Source organism: Symsagittifera roscoffensis, chromosome 10 (genome assembly GCF_963678635.1).
Source record: "Symsagittifera roscoffensis chromosome 10, txSymRosc1.1, whole genome shotgun sequence".
Taxonomy (NCBI): Eukaryota; Metazoa; Xenacoelomorpha; order Acoela; family Convolutidae; genus Symsagittifera; species Symsagittifera roscoffensis.
Genome location: NC_087071.1, coordinates 21,375,883 through 21,388,593, shown reverse-complemented (window position 1 = coordinate 21,388,593; position 12,711 = coordinate 21,375,883). Strand labels below are relative to the sequence as shown.

General features: G+C 33.0%; 1 protein-coding gene across 1 annotated transcript in view; it reads left to right on the top strand.

Moving 5' to 3' along the window:
• Window positions 1-12,711, top strand: part of LOC134855395 (protein phosphatase 1 regulatory subunit 37-like) — a 75,364-nt gene that overhangs the window by 19,395 nt on the left and 43,258 nt on the right. Inside the window, exons 7-8 of the mRNA XM_063871901.1 lie at window positions 142-292; window positions 1,847-1,992. Coding sequence (XP_063727971.1) covers window positions 142-292; window positions 1,847-1,992 — 297 coding nt within the window. The remainder of the gene's footprint in view (window positions 1-141; window positions 293-1,846; window positions 1,993-12,711) is intronic.

The window sequence follows — 12,711 nt, the reverse complement described above, 5'->3', positions numbered from 1 at the left end:
AAATTTAACAGCAAATATCTAATTAGGGTTGTTTTGAGGTACATCAATGAAAAACGCCGAAAAATGTGTATAATTTTTGGTTTAATAATATTAGTTTAATAATTATAGCTGTTGGCATGAATGTCGAGTTAATTTTTCTAGTGTCCGTTTGTGGATCTGCTGGACTGCAGCTACACTGAGATGGGGGACAGTGGTGCTATTCTTCTGGCCAGACTGCTGAGGAACAACTGCAACCTCCACTCACTCCACCTGATGAACTGCAGAATGAGTGGCAAATTCCTCAACTACCTAGGTGAGATAGTTCTAGATACACATGTGGAGAGTAGTTTCATATTACGGTTTCCATTTTTATCCAATTTCAAGTTGAAAATAAAAGCGATCTTTTATTTGGTGGCACTTTTGCAATAGTATATCTGATTTATTTTTGTGCTGCATAGCTTTATATCTTTCTAACTGGTTTACTGGTGGCCAGTTCTTCTTTGATAAAAAAATTGAGCATTGTGAAAATACGTGGTTTTTTTTAAAATTGTTTTTGAGACGCTTTGATAAATTTTTGAACGTTTAAAAAATGTATATTTTTCTCGAAAACTCCGCAAACCGATTTTCAAAAAGTTGGTACTAATGGAAAGAACGGCACTTTCCTGTGTTCCTGCGTATTTCGCTAGTCTCTTTTCACTTTCGCTAGTCTCTTTCACTCGAAAATTTCAGTGGGATTTTTTTGGATTGTTTTCGTTTGCTCGAAAGCCACGCTGCCAAGTCTGAGATTAACGGTTTAATCTCAAAAATCAGTGCTAGGAAACTTCCTTGCTGAAATGCAGTCTAATTTTTTTTAGAAAAAAGTTAAGGCCTTAAAATATTTGACCGTTTTTGAAATTTTGACCCTTTTTTGGAAACTAAGTGACTTTTTTTGAAAATTACTCAGCCAAATCTAAGAGTAAGAGTTCAACCGAAAGAGCTTGCCCTAAAAGGTTTCTCTGCGTGACGGCTACGCCTTAATTTATGTAGAAAAGCAGTGTTGGTTTTCGAAAAAGTGCAACATAGCTTTCCACGGTGCCAAATCTGAGATAAAGGGTTTAATCGAAAGAACAAGCTGTAGATGTATCCCCTGCATCAGCGAATTTTTCCAATTTTGGTATGGAATCGGCTAACTATTTGACCTTCTGGCTTAAAATAAGTGTTGATAGGAAACAGGTACTTCCAGAAGACAGGTACCTGTCAAACAGGTACCTCCAGCTTTAGTTGGGCCCAAGTGTTTAACTATTGTGAGGTGGTCATGGCGCAGATGCTAAGGCGTATGACTTTGAGTCTCGGGGTTGGGGCTCAATTCCGGCACAAGCGTTATGTTTTATTTTCGATCCTTTTAGAGCTTTTTTTGCCATTTTGTCACTTGTGTTTGCGAAGTGCAGTTTCGCTTCTGTATAACATAATGTTTCTAATCTAATCTAGTTGCAGTTTAAATGAAACAGAATTACACAACACAATTGTAGAGTTAGGACTGATTTTACACAATCGAGCTAGCGAGTGTATTGTTTTTATTAAGAATCAATTTCTTTTACGTACGAGCTTGCGAGTGTTACATTACGAATCCGATTTTTCTCGACGTCATTAAAAAAGTGAGCCAGAAGATTTCATTGAAAAATTCTGCAACTTGAAGCTGCTAGGTCACTAACTAATTGATTGCCAAGTTCCGAGACAGCTCAGTAACAATGAAAATGATGAAACAATGAAATCCAAAAGCACTAGCCTAGATGCCTATTATTGTTTTTGCGATAATGTGTTCGTTAAGTAGAGAAGAGTAAAAATGTCAAAGTGGACTAATTTGTTAATTAGGGTTTAATTTTTTTAGTGGTGGGTCTTAGGAGCAATTACATCCTGCAGGAACTCTATCTGGGGGACAACGCCCTAATCCACTCTGACGCCGCCCTCCTCAGCCAACTTCTGAAGTCCAACTTCAAACTGCAGTGTCTGGACCTGAGGAACAACAATCTAGGGGTGAGTTTCGGATGATCCTTCATGTTAGAAGGGCCTCATGTCCGAACAAGATCAACTGTACAATCTCTCCCCCCCCAAAACGGTTGAAGGGGGATAAAAATGGGCTTTTCAGAAAGCTGCGAGGGCAAAGTAAATAATCTAATTAATTAATCCAAAAATAATGATGAATAATATTGTATGACTAACAGTATAAGATTGTTATTGCATATCAAAAAAATTTCATAAGCAATATTATTAGCGCGCTTGTTAAGACTAATGAACGTAGTGAACACACTTATATAAATCTTGCCGATTTTTTTTGTTTTTTTTTCAGGAAAGTCTTAAAATATTGATGCACTTAGGTATAGTGCACTTTTTGAGTTCAATTGAAGTTCACCTGCTGAGAGTGACGTAAATAGCACTCTCCAAATAAAAACGTGGAAATGACGCGAAAAAACGTGAACGATTTCTAGTTTCGAAAGTGGAATTTAATTTATATATTTCCAGCGGAATAAAAAACTTTACATGTTGATTCAGTTTTAACAAGTTGATTTAATATGATCAAAAAGGCGCCATTGATAAATCGTTCTAGAAATTCAAAGAGCTTAAAGGGCATCTTTTTTTTTCTTTGAAGTTCGAAAAGTGAGAATTAAAAAACAAGAAAGTCGGTGTTTTTTAATTTTTACTTGCGTTCATTACTCTTTTCCAATATTCGATTGGCTATGTTTTGAAATACATTTTTTATATGGAATCAAATTTTAAGGTTATGAATGCGCGAGGGAGGAAGTTCTACGGTAGGTTACTTAGAGGGGGTTGTGTGGTTGATACCCCGAAAGTTATGTTAGCCAATCAGAACTCAAGTTTTCAAAATTAGGCATAGAAATCAGTCAGTTTGTGCAGTTTGAAGGACGCTGATTCGTTCAAAATATTCGAGCTTTCTGTCCTTTGCGCGTAAAAATAGCCCTCGGTTCGTTAATTACGACACGACTGTATTTTTTGAAAAAGGCCAGCAAGATATCACTTTTTTGAAAACGCTATGACACAAGGTATTGGAACCTGATCTAAACTACATTTTATGATTGGATAAATTAGATATTTTACCACTGTAAAGTATTTAATATTAACCAATCATGATCCATCTAACTAACAACCCACTTATTTGTAAGTGCTGAAATTACTTGTAATTTCAGCACCAGAGAGATTTGAATTTAACTTAGAAATTAGTTGAACTCTCCCGAGTACTTCAGCAGCCGCAATAAACCAGTATACCCTAGATCTATTGAGCCTAGCAGAGACTAGTTAAACAACCTGAGACTAGATAGTATAAGAGTAAGATTAGGATCGGTATTAGACTAAGAAGTTGCACGAATCTACCCGGCCGAAAATAAGATAGCGTGACGAGCAGACGGTGTACCCTATCCGAAATTACTCTATGAGTTATACACTCCGATCTTAACTCATCTGGTGCGACCATAAGTCTCGAACAAGACCTTAATAGCTTAGAATTAACCAAAAATAGATTAGAATTTAGACAAAACATTTTAAAAATGTTACACGACGATAATTTAATCGAAATGTCTCTACGACTCAATAGATCAAAGCCAATATTCCGAACGATAAGAGAACTACCCGGAATTGCAAGAAGACCTCGAACCAGAGACGACATACGACAAAGTAGAAACTTACCATATAGTTATATGATAGTTCGGCAAAAGCCAACACAAACTTTTGTATTTAGAATACTACTAGCAATGAATTTAGATTTTCATTTGCAAACATAAAATATTGAAGTCAATCTTCAAAATCATTTCAGGCGCTAAACCAAATTATTAATATACAATAACGATTGATAAGGAGATCTCAGATCGTTTCCCTAAATTCTGCAGTAATATACAAAACATGTTTGAAAAATATTTATTGAAAAATCAAAATAAAAATTAGTAGCATGACAATAAATGGTTAGTAATTATAAATCATCCTGTTGTTGCAGCTTCATCACCTAAACATAACAGCATTCATAAGCTCACTAATATCATAAAAACACTAAATCTTTTCTCTACACAAATTTAAATCATTTTAAACTTAAATTCACTTAAATTTAAAATCAGATCATCAAGGCTTATCCTTGGATCTTAAATCATTTTCTATTTAATTAAATTTAAAACTTGATCATCAAGGCCTCTCCTTGGATAAAAAAGAACAATTTTGTTCTCCCGCACCCACTTAACTAGTGTCTAACGACCTCAAACGTCGATTCACTATCCAACCCTTTCTAAAAACCCAGGACTAACAGAAATTTTTGAACAAAACTAATCATTCAAATTAGGATAAACAGTGAAGAACTTCGGTTATTCATCCTTCACTTGATGATCCCTCTTACCAGACCCAGGATAAATCTTAGACTTAGTAAGTTTAAAATAGTATCTAACGAACTACTCGCGTTCTAATTATACCTGAACCTTGTGGATCGATTTACTATTCTCCAACCCTGAACACAATCACTACCCTTAAGTAAGATTAAGTAAGTTAACACCTTAGCTTATACTAGCCACGAGAAATTATAAAATCATTCTTCGGAATCGATATACTTTTCTCCCCAACCCTGAACAAATAGACCCAGGTTAGGCTAACCAAAAAATCGTAAGGACTAACAGTCTAAGTAATAGAAATCATTTAACAACCTTTTGCATCCGTCATCCTAAACCTTATGTCATTTAAAAACCTAGGAAATAAACAAACAATCGTTTTACACAATTGTGAAATAGATAACAAAAAATACGATCTTGTAATCACACCACACACACAAACAGTTGGATATATCAGAACAAAACGACAAACACTAAAAAGAAAAATAATAACCAAACAAAGACAAATTACACGAAAAAGATTTTCCAAAAACCGCAACGCATTTTCAGAATCAGAAACCAGCAGTTTAGACGAACTTTATAAATTAAAAGAATCCATAGATAAAAATTGCCCCATTCACGATCAATTATATTTTTCCGACTCAGAAACAACTTCAAATTCATCAAAAAGAGGAAAAAGAAGAATAAAAAAGCAATATAAACACAAACCAGTACATTTATACAATTGGAATCAACCAATTAGACACATTGATAATTACATATTAACAGTCATCAAACGAAAAAATGAGCTCAACACACACCCCAGGTGAAGAAAGTCCAGATGATGATGATATCTTCCCCTTTATCGTAGATGCAACCACTGATAGAGGACAGCATATATTTTGCAAAAATTTACTCTTAAATTTGTTTGAACCCGGAATCAGTCCATGTAAAACAGAGTTCCCAGATGTAAAAATCAAAAGACAAATTATCGATCACTATTTGAAAGATATATGTAACTTAACACAACAATACGGAATCTACTCCATAGAATTCAACTCACCAAACCAGAATCACAGCAAATATGTAATTCAAACAGACGACCTTGATTTAGAATTCTCAAAAGTATTCTCAGAATATATAAAAAGCATACAATATCATAACTCACAAAGAGCAAACTCCATATTCACCAATGAAGTTTTTGCAATAATATATAGTTATTATCTCGATATTAGAAAACGAAATCCCAATCACAAATGTTTCACCGACAGAAACATCTAAACATATAAGAGTACGACATGAAATCACACTACTCTCTAGTTTTCTAAATATAATTAAAGAAAATTTCACGAAAGATGAAGTTTCACAACATACAAAACACGACTTACAAAAAATTTTGGCATGGTTCATAATAGATTATTTCACACATAATATTGATTTAATTTCACAAGCAAGAAAAAATTTTAGACCCCAAAACTCAAACGATGATACTGCCATCACAGAACAATCAGACTATGTTTGGGACCCCGAATGGTCTCATCCCGCATTCATAAACTTCCCACAATCAATCTCAAGTCAAGCAATAAGTACGATATCTTATGTAAGAGATTATGTAAGAGTAATACCATTAACCATTGATGCAACACCATTAAACTATAATACATTTTTACCTGATATGCAAAATAATAGTTTAAACTCCACAGTCATACACAATGAAAACCTCAATGGAACTAGAAATCTCACTCAACAAGATATCCAGACACCATCACACTTCATAAATGAAGAAATCGTACACACAACAACTACACAACAAAGTATTTCACCAATACGTCCAAATTTAACAACACCAAGAAATACAAACCCTTCACAAACACAAGTAACCTTACAATCAACCGTTAAACCTTCGGTTGCCCCAAAATATTCACACATGGATTACCAAACATACAGACCCATGACAATACCGTCAAAAACACGTAAAACGTTCACTAGAAACAATTTTGCAGAACATAATTATAATTACACACATCCATCAAAAACAAATTATTCCCCACGAAAAAATTTTAATAATTATACAAGATCTCGAAACTGGGATAACCCAATGGCACAAACTAATTCAGTAAACTTTCAAACAAATTTACATCCTTCACAGGATCGTAGTGAAAACTATCCATTTTTTCAACAAAATAAAAATAAAAAACAAACATCTTATCAAATGGATTACTTATCCTCAGATGATGATTTTTTACAACCAGATATATTTGCACCGTATAATCAAGAATATCGTGGACAAGGAGTACAGAAACCACATACAAATCATAGAATTTTTTGTCCACAACCGATAGATACACAAAGTCAACAACCAATTCAGCAACAAAACCCAATTAATACACAATATTTTCAACCAATTCAGCAACAAAACCCAATGATCACACACTCGTATCAACCGACACAAATGCAAAATGAAATACCACTCCCATATTATCTTCAACAACACGAAATAACAAGAAATCAACTTTCAAATTTTTCTCAAATGCCAAATGCAGCAGAATCATTACAAATGACAATGAATCCATACTTTATGGGTGGATCATCAATAACATCAAATAAACCTTTAATGGTATTCACAGGAACAGACCCTGAATATTCTGTAGAAGACTATTTAAATGCAGTAACAGCAAATTTGATTTTAAATATAGGACCTGAACCAATTAATACGCCACTACATCAAAACTGGATACATCGACGCACAGCGTTGATACAAACAACTTTAGACGGCGCAGCCCAAAAATGGTTTTCATTATTGCCTATAGAAATAAAATCAAATTGGAAAAGGTTTACACAAGAATTTTCAAAAATGTTTGACTCCGAAAGAAACAAACAACAACAAAGAGTTTTATGTAATGAAATTCGCAGATTACCAAATGAAACCATCAAGCAATTAGCAGTACGCATCGAAACACTAGTTCGAAAAGCATATTCATTAAATACACACGACTATAAAAACACAAAGATGACAGAAATCTTAATGATGACCTTAACACCGCAATTAAGAAAAATAGCAATAAAAAAGAGAGCATCCCATCCTTCTTCAATTCGAGAACCCGATTTAGATTTTCGAAAACTAGTAGACAAACTAAAACAAGCAGAAATCACAATGAAACTCGAAGAAACAGAAAATCTGAAATTACAATATGTCAACCGAATCGAAACAAAAACCACAAGTATCAACAATATACAGGAATCAGATACAGACCTCGTTGAAAAAATAACTGAAATACTCAATATTTACGAAAAACACCCAAACTTTAAAGGCAAACCATCTTTCAAAAAATGGTGTAATTATTGCCGACGATACGGACATAGTATTTCTGAATGTAGACAAAAACAGCAAGACAATCAAAATAAACCTCAAAAATATAAAGAACCAAATAAATCATTCTATCAATACATGAAAAAAGATCAAAATCTACCGAACAAAACTGTGTACAGCAACAACAGTTCAGGAAAACCACTCCCGAACAATACAAATTATACAAGAAATCAATCACCATATAACTCAAGTTATAGAGGAAGATCACCAGAACGAAGAAATACGCAAAATTCATCACAAAATCACTACAATAGACCAAATAGTCGAAATAACTACTCCAGATCAAATTCAAATACAACACGATTTGTTCCTAGATCTAATTCCCAATCAAGAAACAATTACTATCCAAACAATCAATCACGAAATTCATCATACAATAGGAATAGAAACTACTCCAATAATCGGAATAGAAGTTATTCAAACAACCGAAACCAGAATTACCCGAACAATCGATCAAGGAATAACTCATATAATAGATCGAACTATAACAGACCAAACAATAATTACCAAAACAGATCACGAAATAATTCACAAAATTGACATTCAAGTTATAATAATCGTTATAGAAATTATTCCCAATCACCACACAGGAATAATAACCATTATAATAATTCTAATAATCGCCATAGAAGTAGTACACCTAAACATCAAAGGAATATAAATCAAGTACAATCAAATCCAGAAACAACATCAGACCCTCCAGGTATTGATGACACAGTAAATGATATGTTACAACTCAATCAAATAAACTGTGAATCATCAGACTCAGAAAGTGAAACAGAAAACACTATCTCCATCAATATGATAGCAGTCGAAAATGACTATGAACCTATTATATATGAACAACCATTTTCATCACACATATATGAAAATCAATCAGAACTCCTTCACAATTATTATATTGAACCCATCCATTCCACACCGACGACGCAAAAAACTAATGAAATTAACACTACAAATCAACCCAATGAGAATGACAAAACAAAATGCTTGAATACAAATCACATCTATCAAAACATACAAAAAGAACAACCCAAAGAAAAAATTTGGACAATACCATTTCTTTTAGAAAGTCCAAGAAGCAAAGAATTTCAACCACCAGATCTTGAAATTGATTTTCTAATTGATTCAGGAGCAGAATCAAATATAATAAACATTCCCACATGGAATGAAATAAAAACCTTACACCCAAAGCTAACACCTCTTGAAACCTCCAGTAAACTAGCAACAGCACAAGGATCAACATTAATAAACTATGGAAAAATTCATTTATTTCTTCTCCCCACAAGAACAATGGAGCAAAATAAAATTTTAACTAAACCATTTAAACAAATATTCCATATCACTGATATTAAACACAATATCATTGGAATACCATTTATCTCTAAATATATACCAACAATCAACATATTAAACAGTAAAATACTAATCAAAGATAAATACACAAAAGCAAAAGACACATCCCTAACATTTTTTCAAAGATTAAACCAACAACCACCATTCTTTTCAAAATTTTATCCAATATATAACCAACAAAGAAAACACCTGAAACCACTATCAGGAAACATATATAATTTTTCAATAAAACAAGTTCACCAATATGATAAAAAACAAAACAAACAACAACTCTATATGTCAGATTTTGAATTCAAACCTATCCATAAGTTTTTCAAAATCACAATTTCATCCATAAAATATTTGAAAAACTCGAATTCAGATATTATTTCTCTACATGTATACAACAATACACCCTATCAAGTAACACTACCTTTAGGACTTTTAGGCTATTGCGAAACCAACGCTACAATATCACCAATATACGAAAAAGCATATCGCGTAAATAATATACTCCAATTATTAGATATTTGTCAATCCACAATTCTTAATGAAGAATTATCCATAAATAATATAATAAGTAACGAAAAAAGAAATACGGATTATTTCACAAAAACCCCATATTTCAAACCGACATTCAACATAAATAACTACACAGAGAATCAACAGAAATTTTTAACAATGTTTAATTTCCAACATTCACAAATAACACAAGACGAATTTGAAAAATTAGCCAAACAGCTAATTAAATATTCATCAGTCTATGCAACATCTAAATTTGATGTTGGCAAAATCAGTTCATCACTACATCTCCCATTAAAACCAGACGCAGTTTTCAAAAAACAAAGAGCAAGTAAAGTACCAATTCATTTACACGATAAAGTGAACAGATTACTTGATATTTTAGAACAATACAATATAATCTCACCAGTAAATAAAGAAGAACAACCAAAAGGTAACACATTTATCAACCCTGTTATCATTCTAGCCAAAGGAGAATCATTAAAAATCGTTCTCGACGCTAGATACCTCAACTCACTCATAGATGAATCAAAGTGTAATTGGCCTATTGAACCAATACAAGTTATTTTAACAAAAATAAACGGAAAATACTTTACAACCGCAGATATGAATAGTGCATACAATCAAATGCCATTAGATGAACAATCGCGACGTTTAACACAATTTGTTATTGGAAACCAACAGTATGAATTCAACCGCTTATTCTATGGAATATCCATAGGACCAGCAGCATTTCCAGCTTTTATGAGCAAAATTTTTCGACCACTAATACTCAAGAAAAACGCAATCACCTATTTAGACGATGTTTTTATGCAATCACAGACTAAAGAAGAAATGTTCAATGTTTTAGAACAATATCACCAAATACTTCAGAACGAAAATCTGAAGGCCGCCCCCGATAAATCACACTTCTTTTTGACAAGAGTAAAATTCTTAGGACATAATATAGAAAGAAAAACAATCACCCCATTAAAATCACGCATTGATGCTATTCAAAAACTCCAACCACCAACAAACAAAAAGAAAATCCAAGAATTCCTTGGAATGCTAAATTTTTTAAGTAAATATGTCTATAAAATGCAATTATACCTAAGACCATTTTATAATATACTTAGACAACAAAATAATTTTGAATGGAACACAGAACATCAAGCACGATTTGAAGAAATTAAAAAACTTCTAACTGAACAAATTTCAAACACAATTCCAGATTCAAATCAACCATTTTATGCAATGTGCGATGCTTCGAACTTTGGCATCGGCGCAGCATTATTACAATCACATAATGGTACAAACAAAATGAACCTTATATCAGCAAACTCTCGATTATTCACTCAAGCAGAGCTAAGACTCTCAACCCTAATGAGAGAATGTACAGCCATAATCTATACACTTACAGAATATGATTTTCTGATACTTGGATCAAAACATCCAACAGTTCTATTCACAGATCACAAACCAATCATTTTTCTCTTTACACAAAAATCTAATCCAAATCACCGAGTTTATAGATTTCAACTAATTCTAATGAAATTCCCAAACTTACATATAGTTTGGACAGCAGGAAAGAATCTTGCATTACCAGACACATTAAGTCGAAATACGCCACCGGAATTACTTACACGTAAAACCACAGTTGAAATACCCAAAAATATAAAATTCTACCTTGCAAAAAACGAAACATCACCCCGACTAGAATGCAAATATGCAGTAAAAACTGACGTTGAACAATCACAGATAAACAATCTACAACACTTCCCACTTTATTTAGATTGTCAAAATAATCACTATGAAGTTGACCTACTTGGAACATCAACCTTTAAACCAATCCCATATTCACAATGGATAAAAAATAACACCCAACAAAAAAGAGTAAAACAACACTCGCATAAAAAAGACCTTTTTCCACTAATTGAAAAAGAAAACCTAACTGATAAAATAAATTTATCAGGACCACAAACAAACGATTCAAAATACACAATAAATCAAATATTTGACCTTCATGACCCACTTGATACAATCCCTTTATCTAAATTAGAAATAGAAAACATTTTTCTCCCCCCAACAAAAACAATTACAATTTCAACATTGAAACAATACCAAAATCTTGACCCAGTAATTAGACAACTAAAATCATGGCACAAATATAAAACTAAACCCGTCAAGGCAGATACAACTATTTTAGGAAATAAAACACTCCTCCGATACTTTCGAAAATTCAATAATACAACAATTAACGAAAACACAGACCTTCTAGAATACAAATTAAATGAATCTACAGTTCCCTGTCTCCCTCTAAGTATGATTCTCATAGCTTTTAATATTTCACATACACAAAATATTAAAGGACACTCTGGATCAGAGAAAACATATTCAAATTTCATACAAAACTTTTATTTCCCAAATGCACCAATTTGGATAAAAGTACTATGCAATGATTGTATAGTATGTCAACTAAATAAACCTTATCCAAATCAAAAACAAATAGCACAAAAACAAGACTTTAAAGGACAAAGTTTGTACTTTAACCACCGTATCTCCTTTGATACAAAAGGACCAATTTCACCCTCATCCGAAGGAAACTCCTACATTATGGTAATTGTTGACGCGTTTACACATTATGTAGCACTTAACCCAGTACCACATTGTAACGCTTATTACGCTTACACAACACTCTATGAACACTGGATAGCCAAATTCGGACTACCAGAAATTTTAGTTACAGACAACGGTACAGAATTCATAAATAATGAAATCATCACACTATGTCATCTATATAACATCAAACACAAACCACGTACATCTCACGCACCTTGGACAAACGGCTTAGTCGAAGGTATGAACCGTTCATTACAAGAATATCTCAGATGTATCATCAATGGAAATGATACAAGATACACCGAATGGTCAGCAGATGTAAAATTATTTCCCTTAGCATATAATTCACAAATTACGACAACTCTAGGAATGTCACCATATGAAATGGTTTTTAACCAAAAGCCACGCAAACCAATAATGTTTACAGCAAACTCTCATAAAAACGCACAAGGTTATTGTCAACCAAATAAAGACTCAATCTGTTATAACCTACCTTTACATACACACGATGAAGATCATTTTCATCACCCACAAATTCTTAAATTAGCCTCCGGTACACACACCGAATGG